The sequence below is a fragment of the Botrytis fragariae genome (genome assembly GCF_013461495.1).
Source record: "Botrytis fragariae strain BVB16 chromosome Unknown tig00000161, whole genome shotgun sequence".
Taxonomy (NCBI): Eukaryota; Fungi; Ascomycota; class Leotiomycetes; order Helotiales; family Sclerotiniaceae; genus Botrytis; species Botrytis fragariae.
Genome location: NW_023500998.1, coordinates 305,116 through 318,379, shown reverse-complemented (window position 1 = coordinate 318,379; position 13,264 = coordinate 305,116). Strand labels below are relative to the sequence as shown.

Genomic DNA, 13,264 nt, shown 5'->3' with positions numbered 1-13,264 from the left:
GCAATTACAAATTATGATCTCACGCTTCCATCCCAATTCAACTCCCTTACACTAACCTTCGTTCCTTCCCTATCGCTATGCTTCCCCCTTACACTTCCTCGTCTCCAATCCATCAGACTCGATCTCTTCGATCTTGTTGACGCCATTGTCTTTCCCGTTGTATCTTTTGAAAGTTTGCTATCCTTCGATGAGGATGAATTGCTTCCACTATCTTCATCGCCTGCTGTGCAGTTTGCAGAATACGTGTTGTTTGCAGAGTAGTATTCGCCATCTACATATACTGCATCGGAGACAAATGTGCTGCGACGGTTTCGACTATTGATATATCGCTTCTCAAGTCTGTAGAGCTCCAACTTCTGGTTGATCATGTCGATAAGTTTAACCATGGTTGCGTTCGTGTGGGTTGTGGGGCGTGGAGTGTTTGAGTGAGATTGATATCGCGGGAGGATTGGCCGTCAGCCAAAATGAAGGAGAAGAGAAGCGAGAGACTGAATAATTGGTTGATTCAGAGAATGTGAAGATTGATATCGGAAAGAATCGATAAATCGATTTTGGAAAGAGTCTTCTGAGCCCGTCAGAGGTGCTTCGTCCGTATTATCTGCGAAACGAACACAGGAATGGCTATTCTTATTCGTCAAGATCAAATATCAAACAAGCCGCGAGATTTCGTTTGTATGGGGTGAGTAGATGAACGGAGAAGTACAATATTTACAACAGTCGGTGAAATTCAAAACTTGGAGATGTTTATGTGCTTGTATATACTTCGAATGTGCGTCGAGTCAGAAATTCTCAAGAATGAATAGATGAACAGACCGTTACTTCACCGAGTTGTTGAGGCAAGACAGAAAGAAAAGAATACCTTCTGGTCCTTGGCGATAAGCCATATAGAAAGCTCTAGTCTCTACAAGTGAGTGTGCCCCGTAGCTCTTCATCCACAGATTTTCTTACTTGCTTCTGCTTGCATTTCATTGTATTCCCTGAGATTACCTCGAATTTGGATACTGCTCCATCCAAATTATCCGAAAATCCACAAGAAATGAGTGAAATACAAGGATTCTACATGAATTATCATTTTATCCATGACAGTCTAAGACAAATAAAGCTGCACTGATCCGATGAAAAGTGGACGCTTCTCATGGAGAGTGGCTCGGAAACTGGCATGGTCTGACCATTCAGATGGAAGGTATAGATTTTCGTCTAGTATCCAATGAAATCAGATCATGATCGGAGGGTTAGACTGGAATAGTACAAGCTCAAAGGCACAACCAGCCGTTGGCACGTTTTCTACATTGAAAGTGGCCAGGGTAGTACAACTTTCCAAGCAGCCCCGGATGTTTCCCTAGAAGAATTTAAGAGCATGGAAGACGCCATCTGGACCCATCACTACATGATCAAAGCGTTGTCAAATCAAATTTCCTTTCGGGAAAAGGTCTAACTAACTGCTAAAAAGGCTCTTGTCAGTCTTGCCTTCATTCCCCAGCCGACTTTGTGACTCGTTAGGCCTTTTATCTGGATTTAGAACCCGTCTTCCCGAGTAATTCTAAAGTGGATGCTTGTCTGGATCAATTTTGTGCAGCGCCGAACACAATCATTATGTTTATTCAATTCCATAAATTGTTCATTTGAAATCATGAAACAGATATAAACAATGCACGCACGATAATGCGTTCACTTTGAAAGTTGATGCTTGGTGGTCTGTACTGTACAGTGTTGAGGGGTAAATGTTATCCAGTGTTACGGGGGTTCGAAGCACACAAGAACGTCTAGTCCCACTTGTATGCAGCCTCGATTGGTGGGACTTTAATGTGAAAGGGGGTTTACCCTGCGGCATGTATGCAACTGGCCCATTCAAGATAACAATTTCTTATCGATCAAATCTATCTACTCTCTTCTTTCGAGACGTCGGGAATATTAACCTCTCGTTCTTTACCTTTCTCCGTTTCGGCAAAAAGAGTTTCTTGTACTATAATAATGGTGAGACAGAGCACACAAAAATAAGAATGAAATAAGATGCTTACCACTCCAGAGATCGGAATATACCCCACCAGTATCAACCAGTTCTCTATGCGTCCCACTTTCAGCCACTGACCCCTCCTTCAGTACTATGATTTTATCGCTATCAAAGATTGTTCGGAGCCTATGAGCAACGAAAACACTAGTCCTTGATTTTCCTTTCAAAATGCTGTTGATATTTTGCATGAGTGCCTGTTCCGTATGTGTATCCAATGCAGATGTCGCCTCGTCAAAGAACAAGAGCGGAGGATCTTTCAAGATAAGTCTTGAGACTGCCAATCTTTGCTTTTCTCCTCCAGAAATCATCATTCCCCGTTCCCCAACCATGGTTTTATATCCATCGGGGAGCGTTGTGATGATGCTATGAATCTTTGCACGTTGTGCTGCCTCTTTGACTTTCTCGTCAGATGCCTCCAAATTACCATATCTGATGTTGTGTTCAATGGAATCATTGAAAAGTGGTGTATCTTGAGGAACGACGCCAATGGCTCTCCTCAGTGATTCCAAACTCACATTTCGTATGTCTTGGCCATCAATCAAAATTCTTCCCTCTTGAACATCATAGAAACGGAATAAGAGTCGCAGGACTGTTGATTTTCCACAGCCACTAGGTCCAACAATAGCAATTTTTTTGCCAGCAGGAATGGTCATGCTGAGATTTTTCAGGATCGGTCGGTCTGGATGGTAACCAAAGGTTACATTCTCAAATGTGATCTCGCCACCTTTAGTTAGCTGCAGGGGCTTCGCATTCGGAGCTTCCCTGACAGCCACATTGACCTTTTGCAGGTTGAAAAGCGTTTCCATGTCCAATAAGGATTGTCGAAGTTCTCGGTATACTGATCCAAGGAAATTTAAGGGAACCGAGAGTTGAAAGACCAATTGGTTGACCATTACAAGATCACCCACTGTCAAGTTTCCTGTAGCTACACCGTCTGCGGCTAAGTACATCATTGCAGTTAATGCACTTGAAAAGATCAAGTTTTGTCCACTATTGAGGAATGCTAAAGATGTTGCGACCTTGATGGATGATTTCTCATAAGCTTTGAGTGCCTGGTCATATCTACCAACTTCGTATTTCTCGTTATTGAAGTATTTGACTGCCTCATAGTTGATCAGAGAGTCTACAGCAACTGTCGAACCTTTGTTATCGGCGGCATTTGCGGCTCTTCGGAATTTTGTTCTCCAAGCAGTAGTCGAGATGGTAAATGCTGAATATCCCACCATGGTGAGAGCTGTGATAGCCGCAAATTTGGCACCATATTGATAGGTCAAGATACCGCAAACCATGGATATCTCTAACACTGTCGGGAAAATGTGGAAAACCATGGATGTAAGCAAGAAGCTAATACCTTTTGTACCCCTATCGATAGCTCTAGTCAACCCGCCAGTCTGCTTCGAGAGATGGAAATTGAGATCGAGTCTTAATAGATGATCAAAAACATTGCAAGCTACCCTCCTGATAGCCTTTTGAGCCACGCTAGCGAAGACAGCATTCCTTACTTCTTGAAACAATGTAGCTCCAATTCTAGTAAGTCCATAAGCCAATATCATCGATCCGGCGACGGTTGTAGCTGTGCCTCCAAGAGCAGCAAAATCAACATTCATAGCATCGACGATGCTTTTGAAGTAGAAAGGTACTTGCACATTTAACACTTTAGCTCCAACTAGCAACCCGAGGGATAATCCAACCCTAACTCTTGTTCCCATGTTGTCTTTGGGCCACAAATACTGTGACATCTCTTTTATGATCGCCCAGTCCGCCTTCCTTTGCTCCTTGTTTGTTTTGTCATCAAGGGCCAATGGATCTTTTCTCGCCGTTGTCGGTATGGCAAGAGGGGCTTTTTTCGCCGTCTCAGGCGTCGACCCAGGTATGTCGTCCGCTGATTTCGCATTTCTCAAAGATTGGCTCTGGATAGCACTGCCTTTGGGAATGTCTTTCAACAGTCGATTGGTGCTTGTGAATACCCTGAGGCCTACCCCCGGCTGTGCCCATCGTGGATGTCGCAATGAAGCTTTTGCATATATGCAAGAAGCTCCATGGAAGCTATGTAAGCTTCGGAAGCTCATCGTAAACCAAATCTATTCTCACTGCCCATAGATCATCGACTGCGCATGCCTCAGCTATTCCAAGAAGACCCCCATGTATAAAGTTGTAGTTATCGATAAGGAATCAACAAACAGCCAGAATTTAGAAATCTGTCCAATATGAAAATGCGGTTAAATGGAATATGAAAGAAGCACAGTTGAAAGAAATACCGTTCGCTTTTATTCAAAGAAAATCGGATAAGAATGGTTACCTACTAGAAATCCACCAATTTATAGAAAAAGTTCGTGAGCACCACAATGTACGAAGCTATTACGACATTTCATGTTGCAGCCTCGCCTAAGGATTAACAAGGCAGAAAATTGCACATGCAGCCTACTCCTGCAGCTTTTCCGAACGACAACGGAAGCCCCTCTCTTTTTTCCCTTTGAACATCAAAGAGGAACAACAGTCATGATTTCACGATCATGTGTAAGCCGCGTTGCTCGCGGTGCGCGGCAGCTCCGTTCAATTAAGAATACGCCTGCCGCATGTAGAAATTTTCAAATCAGCGCATCGGAAGCTCCCTTGGATGGCGATCTTTTAAGCAAGACTCTTGATTCTACAGATCCTGCTGGTTTGTTTAAGCCTCGCAATGATCGTGGGGCTGAATACTAAAATAAGTGTTACAGATGCAAGATTTGAAGTCATTGGAGCGCCCTACTCTCTTCTTTCAGTCTCATTGTCCGCATCGCAAACATTATACACCCGACGAGGAACGTTGGTTGGAGTGAGCGGAAAAGCAGAAAATGTCAGCATGCTCGAGGTGAAAGCACTAGGATAGGAAGGATGGCTTGCTGATATATTGGGTAGGCCCAATCAACATTATCGATCCTTGAACCATTTCGACGAGCCCCTCTCGGAATTCCTTTCCTATATCAAAAAGTCTCATCGACGAGTCCTATAAAAGCACTGGTTTCAACGAAGAATCCGATCACATCTATGGAGGTATTGCATTTGGATGGAAGAGAAGATTGGATGGTCACTCAGAGAGATGCATTGCTGGCTTGGACTGGCCATAGGCTATCTGTTTCACCGACAATGAACAGAAGTATGAGTATCGCTCACTGGGGAAACACACAAATTACAGGCAGAGGGCTTGTAGCTTTGGCTGGAGCAGGTCGAATCTACGAAATTACCCTGAAAGAAGGGGAGGAATTTGTCGCACATCCAGGAAATGTTGTGGCGTACACAATGAACCAAAATCTACCTCTTCCCTACAGATTAAAGGCCTCGATCTTAAAATTACAGATCCCAACCTTAGGATTCAGTAAGCTATTGCCAGATATCAAATTCTTCAGGGTTATGCAACAAACAGATTCGTGGAATTTTGTGAAGAGGATAGCTTTCACCCTGAGGACTGCAATGAGAAGGACTATCTGGGGTGACAGGCTATTTTTACAATTTAGAGGACCAACTACACTTTTAATGTCTACAAGGGCGACAAGGATTAGCGACGTTTTGACGAATAAAGATATCAACGAAATTGCGGATGCTCCACCGGGTGCCGTAACGGAAGCTATTGAATTGGCAAAAGAACCCAAGTCAATTTCACAAGTTACGAAGCAAATTAGGGATGTGCCGACTGGCTTTCATTATGCGGAGGTTAATAAAGTTGGGAAAGTGAAGTTCGAAGATGCTCCTGCGAGGTAGGAAGGAAAGGATGGTGTATCAGTAGTTGAAAGGGACAAAATGTACGAGTAGATCCACATTCTGGACGGACGAGGGGCACAAAATATACGAATATGATACGATACCTCAACCAAAATATGCCACTTCTCGTCTGCTATATGTTTGCTTTAGAAAGTGTGATCTTCTGTTTGTGCGCTTAGATTATGCTGAAGTCAGCCTTCGCCTAGACTCGTTCTCCTGTCCTTACAATCTACGATTATTCCTCTGGTGGGTTGCATATGACTCCCATTCTGATTTCATAAACCAATTTCTTATCTTCAAGACATGAATATGTTTACAAACCATGCTCATTCCTAATAATTAGAAATGTCAAGTCCTAGGCCGTATTGATGTCGATGGGGACATATACTCGGTCCTTGTAGCTTAAAAGCTACAATGCTGATATCATGGAAATGTTTGGAGATTTGAGGAGGTTTGAAATTAGGAGAAGAATGAATAATCTTTCGCTGCCGTTCCACTCTTGGTATTCGTTGCTATCGATACATCTATCGATACATCTAAGTTATTGATTCGCCCATCATCGCTACTTGCTTTCGCCGACAGTGTTGTATGGGTCAAACAACTAGTTTGGAGTTGTCTTTTTTAAAATTACATGGCTTGATTGTTGGAAATATTGGCACATGAATTCGTGTCGTTCCTTCACCGTTTTGATCTTGAGCTTTCCATCGCTGTATTTCACTAATTGATGTTTCTACAAGCCGTTTACTACGTGAGTCCCCTTCCCGTGGTTTGAATTCATATTTCTTGATGTGAGTAGCTTGCCACTGCCTTGGGCCGTCATACAAACATTTGTGTCTTTCCATGATCTCAGAACGAGTACGATGGAACAGGAGACATCAAAGACCTAGGTATTTTATCAATCGGACAATAATGAATCGTAGATGATTATCCCATTTACTCTCTTACCAAAACTCACATACATTCATTAAGTCCACTATATTTCCAGTCTTTCCTCGCTCGCAGCTCAAAATTCTCAACCTCAGACATTTGAGACATGTCAGAAAAATACAATTTTTAGTCAGAAAAGTGGCCGACGATAGCCAGACTATACAGGCAAGTCTGGAAAGAAGTTGAGCAGTATAAGTTAGTACCGTGCAATTTTCTTTTAACCTACTTCCCATATTCTACGACTCAATGTGGATTTCTGACTTCTCGGATTAGTAAGTTGGTGAATCGATATGGAGCACTGTGCAAGAAGACTTCAGTGACAATAATTATTAACTAAATATAGATATTTTTGAACAGCAGAAATGCTTCACTATTGGTGTCGAGGCTGTGTTCGACTCCACCAGGGAGACTTTGGATTATCACACATTTTGCCACTTAAGTTAGCTATGGAGTACGAAACAAGAAGCACGGCGCCGCGAGTCGAATATCAGATACCATCAAATGTTCCTTCTGGACTCCTAATGCTTTTGGCGTATTTAATCTTTGGGAAAATCACTTCCTTATATATGTCGCCTACGCTAAAGCCTCGGCAATCGTTTGCCGCCGTAGAACGCAGAGTTCAATTTTACTAGGACGGGAGTTGGGCGACTTCAGACCTCGCATCGATGAGAATGCGTTGAGTTATAAGTCGCAACACAAAGATAGAAACCAACAACGAGAACTTCGCTGTCAAATTCAGCTTAGGCCAAAAGCATGAAAGTCACAACTGACACCAAGAAAATACTCCACAACTTCTAGCTGTACCTTAGCTTTGTTCTACTCTGTTCTACAGCTGTAGATCAAGCCGGGCAGACATGAACAGGTGCTCGTGATCACGATTTTTTATCAAGCGGGATGCAAGTAATGATTCTAGAAATCAAAGTCTAGATTTAAAAGCATGTTTTAGAATTCCAAGAACCTGGAGAGCGCAAAGGCAAGATTTTGAGGGTCGTTTTGGCAAAAGATTATGGTCCAGATTGCGGGAATGATATCATCTCTTCATGAATGAGCGACGAAAATGTTTGAGATGCGGCGATGCTTTTACGTTTTCTGGTTGTTGTTGCTGTTGTTGCTTCTCTGCCGTTTCTACTCTACATGGCGATGAAAGCTCCCAGGCTTCTTTATCATCTTCTGAGTTCCGTTGTTGAAGTCTTCCCAAGTTTAACTTCTAGACCATTTTCCATCGTGTACATTTGTATTCACATATTGAACGCCCTGGGATCTCAAACCATTCGTAACTTCTTTGCGCAATGTTTCGACCGTGGCTATCTTGATACTTTCTTATATAGTAATACCTCCAACTTTCAGCTCAACATCCTGCCCATGCCTCGAGGTGAAATCGGAGGAGGCATTGAGTAAAAGATTCAATATTACCCACAAATTCTCATACCCCTGCCTCTCTATGCAAAATGTAACCTAGATTTTCTTAGCCTCAAGAGTCAAAACAGGCTCAAGTGAATATTGTGGAGTTTCACGCGTCAGAAGATCGATGCATTGCTATATAAATATTCATCGGAATGCCAATAAATATCAAATTTGAGTTACTAATCTCTCTAGAGTTTACATGGAATTGACCTTGAACCACAAGATTTCTCTTTGTTGATATTAGATATGCACGTAAAGGTCGCAAGAGGGAAAAATATTCCAGCCCAATCTCTCAGTGGAAGCAAACCTTATTTACGTCACCATATACTACCCGCTCGTTGTCATCTCCAGCTACTCTCGAATAATAGAGCGGGAAGAAAGAGTACTTTACAGATTCGACAGTAAGAATGCACAAGCGATGATAGGACGAGCCGAAACTTCAAAGAGAGGGGGTCTCAAACAAAAGCCTCAATAATATCGAAGATTTGATTTACCTTCTGTTCTTAGACACTTGTCTCCTGAAGTCTTTTGTTCTCTGATCGGCTGGTAAGTACCTAGGCAGTTAATTAGCTTATCCTCTTATGGGCTTCTGATATAATAATGTCTTGAATCTTGAACAGTCTCTTGCCACTTCGATGACGTGGATTCAAAGTGGGCAAGCTGAGAATATCATTCCACGCCAGACTCACGGATTGATGAAGTACTTTTTATATGAGAGAAAATATCTAGCAAAGAAAGCCCTCCTAAATCCCCGTCACCCAGTTAATATGTAAATCGTTCCAAGATAAATCCTATACTGAGTATACACACGGAAAATGGGATAAACACTTTGAGGCCAAAGAGAGCTTTCAGGCAGGTTTATACATCTGCGGGAGGGAATTGGGCAGATACGAGGCTTTTTGGGGAGGGGGGTTCCAAGTGCTTTTGATGCCCAGTCAAGAGTGTTTTGCCGAACAGATGTCGGTATTGTCAGAAAGCTCTAAACGATGTGTTTGCTAACCAGCTACTTTTACTCATTACATATGCACATGCCTTGATAGTTGTATCGGTGTTAAAACGCCATATACCTCATTGGAAGATTGAGATGGATTTTTCTGGTACTGCATAGGCTGTATTTCTTGATGACAGCGGTTTGCCTCAACTATCACTGGCAATGAATGATGGATGAGCAAAAAGTAACACAGAGGAAAACAGCAAGGCTCGAGGATTCTAGATTCAGGGTATATACCAATGTCATCGATCGTTAAGGTCCTGATGGTCCACATCATTCGACATTCACCAACCACGAACACTTGGGTGAGAGAAACAGGGAGGAAAGGGATTTATGACCCACATTCAACATCCCGCTCTCGTGAAGTATATATTATTGACGCGTTTTCAATCATATGGCTCAATGAGACAGCACCAATTATGCAGAAGTACTTTTTGCATTCTTAGCTGCAGAGGCTAGTGACTTCTCATTCTTTTTCTTTTCTTGAAATCTCTGGCAACGGAGCTTGGCTTATTCTTTCTTTTCTCGGCAAGTATATCTCGAGCTCGGCATATTGCCATGTACCCTCGGAAGATACTGAAGGCCGGGTTCTGATACTTTGACAGCACGAGTTCTTTATTTGAATGGATGTGGTAAGATTCTAAGTTACGAGACAACAAAAACGAGAGGTGTGTGATAATTATTATTGAAAACATAAAGAGCCATCACTTGGGCGGATTGTCTTTTTAACGTCTCTGACTAGTTTCAATCTCTTCGGGGCATAGCATACACAGGCGGAGCTCTTTTTGAGAACGTTTTAGAGGAATTTATACCTGTAGATGTAGTGAATAAGAATCTCGAAGTGAAGAGAGAAGAGAGAAGCAGCTGGAAATGTTATACAGTAAGCAAAACACAAAAAGTAGATAGTGAAAAAGAATAAGGTCATGTCAGAAAACTCAATTTCCCAGTATGAAAAGACACACTTGATGAACATATTGACTCCATGAATATTGGCCAAGACAACGACATTGTCTACTCAGTACTCGTTGTGAAGATGGGAATTTGACACATCAACAACTCACCGAACTGCTAGAATAGAAACGAGCACTCTACCCTTGAATCTCACAGATTCAATCGTCGCGGGTCTGAAATTTGATTCTTTCATACTGTTATTGCATCTTATCTCATCTCGTCTCAAACCAAGCAAAGATAACGACAGCAAATTAAAAACAAAAACATCCGACAAGAGTTCCACGAATCGAACCCACCAATATTTACCCACAAAAAAAGCTCATTTCCGGGAATCTTCTTGCACTTGAGAACATCAACAACCTCATTGGCATTACTTACTGTTTACTCGAATAATAAATCCGAAGAGTGGGGATAAGAGGGTTTTATACGACGAGGTCGGTGATTGTTTCAATCTGGAGATATGAAAATGTGAATGTATGAACACATTGAGTGAGAGATACACAAGCGAGAAAGAAAGCTAGAGATCGAGGTGTGTGCATGCTAGAATGTCTCATTTGCCATTATAAAAGAAAGCATTCTACCCGACCATTGACCTCAACACCCTCGAAGAGAGATGACAACGGAGTAACGAGGAGAAGTTCCAAAGTGTCGACCTCCCCAGTCCGACAAACTAACTCCAACAAAAAAGAAGGGAATAAGAGACGTCACAACAGCAATCAAGTTCTCCAGCTTTACTCGATAGATATAAAAACTTACGTTTTCAGTGCCTAGATATCCGTCAAATCGACAATAGCAAAAGAACTTAACAACAATGACACAACCAAACGAATGACAACGAATCTCATATCCCGAATTTACACCATCACTCATTCTTTCCCATCTCGTGTTCTTTCAGAGCATATATTTTCTCTCTCCTGACCGCATCCCTCAATTCTGGTGCCGTTCAGAATCAACCACCCAATCTCAATTTTCGATGAATGATTCCCACACCCACGACTCCTTTTTGCATCATTACAGGCCTTGGTATACTGCTTTGGCAGAAAAGAAGATGATGAGAATGGAAGATTATATAGATGAGAGATCTGAAGGTAGTTAGTCAGTCTATCAATATTCAAGAATAGAAAGAGTACCTAGGTAAGGGCTGAGTGTATCCATAGAGAACGATGTAGATGGAGAAGTAGTGAATGATCATATCTACATCTTCATACTCAGTCCCTGAATCTCCTACAGATCCCTAACCAAATATATAAACACCAAGCTATCCAATCGCACTTGAACCAGTAGAATTGTATACCGAAGATCATTTCGATATGTTTATGACTATCTCCATTATATTACAAATAAGTGCCATTGCACCGGTGGTTATTCTAGAGTAGCTGTTTCATTCAAAGCAGAGATGGGAAGGTGGATGTACGGAGAATCGATAGTTTCATGTGATTTTAATAATAAATCTCAACGACGACAACGAACATAGATCATCTCATCATCTCATCATCTCATCATCTCATCATCTCATCATCTCATCATCTCATCATCTCATCATCTCATCATCTCATCATCTCATCATCTCATCATCTCATCATCTCCCCATCTCCCCATCTTACCATCTCATAACAAGATATCCAACTCCCGAAAAAGTCCTACTATACGCATGCACAGAATTTCTCACTCCTATTCTTTAACTCTATCCTCTCTCAAAACCCATGACCCATAACATCCCCCTACCATCACTCTGAATATCTGTCCAATCTCTAATCTTCAGACCTCAAAGCTCCGAACCCCCATAAGAATCTTTCTCCACCTGCTTGAGTTCTATTAATTCTCAAAGAAATTATCCCCCGACTCAATCTTTATATAGACATCTGGATGACAAAATTCTTATCTTTCTCAGAATGGGAGAAAGCGGATTGTCTTTCCACCATACCTAGTCCCGTGGATATCTACTCACCCAATATTCCTAATACAAGTGCCCGCAACTATCTCGCTTATTTTCATCTTCCCCTCAACATCTCTTCTCCCTTTATTTCCCTTTTCCAACTCTCTGCTTATACCCTCCTTTCTTCTCTTACCATCCTCTCACTCTTATCTGCCTCTCCTCTCCTCTCCTTTCCTCTCATCTTCTCACATCTTCTCTCATCCCATCTCCTCTCATTCTCCTCTTCTCTCCTTTCCTCTCATTAACTTCTCATCTCACCTTATCTCAAAAATAATTCCTAATCCCCAATTCCAATTCCTAACAAACATACCTACCCAGATAACCCACACCTCACCACCATCACCACCACCACCACAACAAAAAAAATATCAATATCAATAAACCCAGCAATCAATAATGTATCGAACCAATCCAATCAACCTCGAATTACCCAAATAGATATGAAGCGACATAACACTTCTTACCTCTTCCGAATTCCCTACAACCTATTACTTATTCCTCCACTCTTGACTATCCACCTCCAACCAAAAAGATCCCCCTCCCCTCTTCTTACTTTTTCCATTTCTCCTATACCCTACTTATACACTATACTCATATGTTATATACCATACCCTATTTACTCATATACCATATCCATACTCCTCTATCTTGCACCCTCCATACATCTCTTCCTTCTCCTCTTCCTCTCCTCCTCCCCCCTTTTATCAATCTCCACCTTCCAATCATTCATTCCCCAATCCTTCTTTCCCGCTTCTTCCCTCCTTTTATATCCCCTCGTTCTCTCTTTTCCCTTCCCCTAAAAATTCAAATATCCCAATATCCCAATATCCCAAAATCCAAACATCCCCCCTTTTAACCTCCCCATATCATCCCAGCATCTACCCCCAAAGAAATAACATCCATCTACATTTACATCCATATCCACTTACCTACCGCCCCATCTCATTTCATCTCATTATTCACTCCGTAGAATCATTACTCTCCCACCCATCCAATCCTCCATTACTACTTCATCAATCTAAGTTTCTTAAACCACCAATGTACCATCAATCCTCTCCAATCACTCCAATTACCATTTTATTAACCATTATCTCAACCATCTCATCAACCATCTTCTAGCCATCTACTTAACCACCTCCTCAAAACCATTACTCAACCCCCGCATACCTGAATATACACATTATATCATATCATATCACATCATATTATATCAACTCCAACTCCAATTCATCAATCTATCACCCAACCACCACCTATCTACTTACCACCACCTATCAGCAACTCCCTCACCCCTCACCCTCTCAAA

The 13,264-nt window shown here is 41.9% G+C and overlaps 3 protein-coding genes across 3 annotated transcripts; 1 reads left to right on the top strand and 2 right to left on the bottom strand.

Annotated features, from left to right (window-relative positions):
- Positions 1-11: 11 nt before the first annotated feature.
- On the bottom strand, positions 12-386 carry Bfra_009253 (uncharacterized protein; the record flags this gene model as incomplete). Its single annotated transcript, XM_037339601.1, has 1 exon — positions 12-386. The coding sequence occupies one exon, from the start codon at positions 384-386 to the stop codon at positions 12-14; it is 375 nt and encodes a 124-aa protein (XP_037189651.1).
- Positions 387-1,877: 1,491 nt separating this feature from the next.
- On the bottom strand, positions 1,878-4,080 carry Bfra_009252 (putative iron-sulfur clusters transporter atm1 protein; the record flags this gene model as incomplete). The annotated part of the gene is made up of 2 exons (XM_037339600.1): positions 1,878-1,963; positions 2,019-4,080. 2 exons carry the CDS (start codon positions 4,078-4,080, stop codon positions 1,878-1,880), a joined length of 2,148 nt encoding a protein of 715 aa, XP_037189650.1.
- A 430-nt stretch (positions 4,081-4,510) lies between these two features.
- On the top strand, positions 4,511-5,749 carry Bfra_009251 (putative mitochondrial protein fmp26 protein; the record flags this gene model as incomplete). Its single annotated transcript, XM_037339599.1, has 3 exons — positions 4,511-4,673; positions 4,729-4,862; positions 4,910-5,749. The coding sequence occupies 3 exons, from the start codon at positions 4,511-4,513 to the stop codon at positions 5,747-5,749; spliced, it is 1,137 nt and encodes a 378-aa protein (XP_037189649.1).
- Between the last annotated feature and the right edge of the window lie 7,515 nt (positions 5,750-13,264).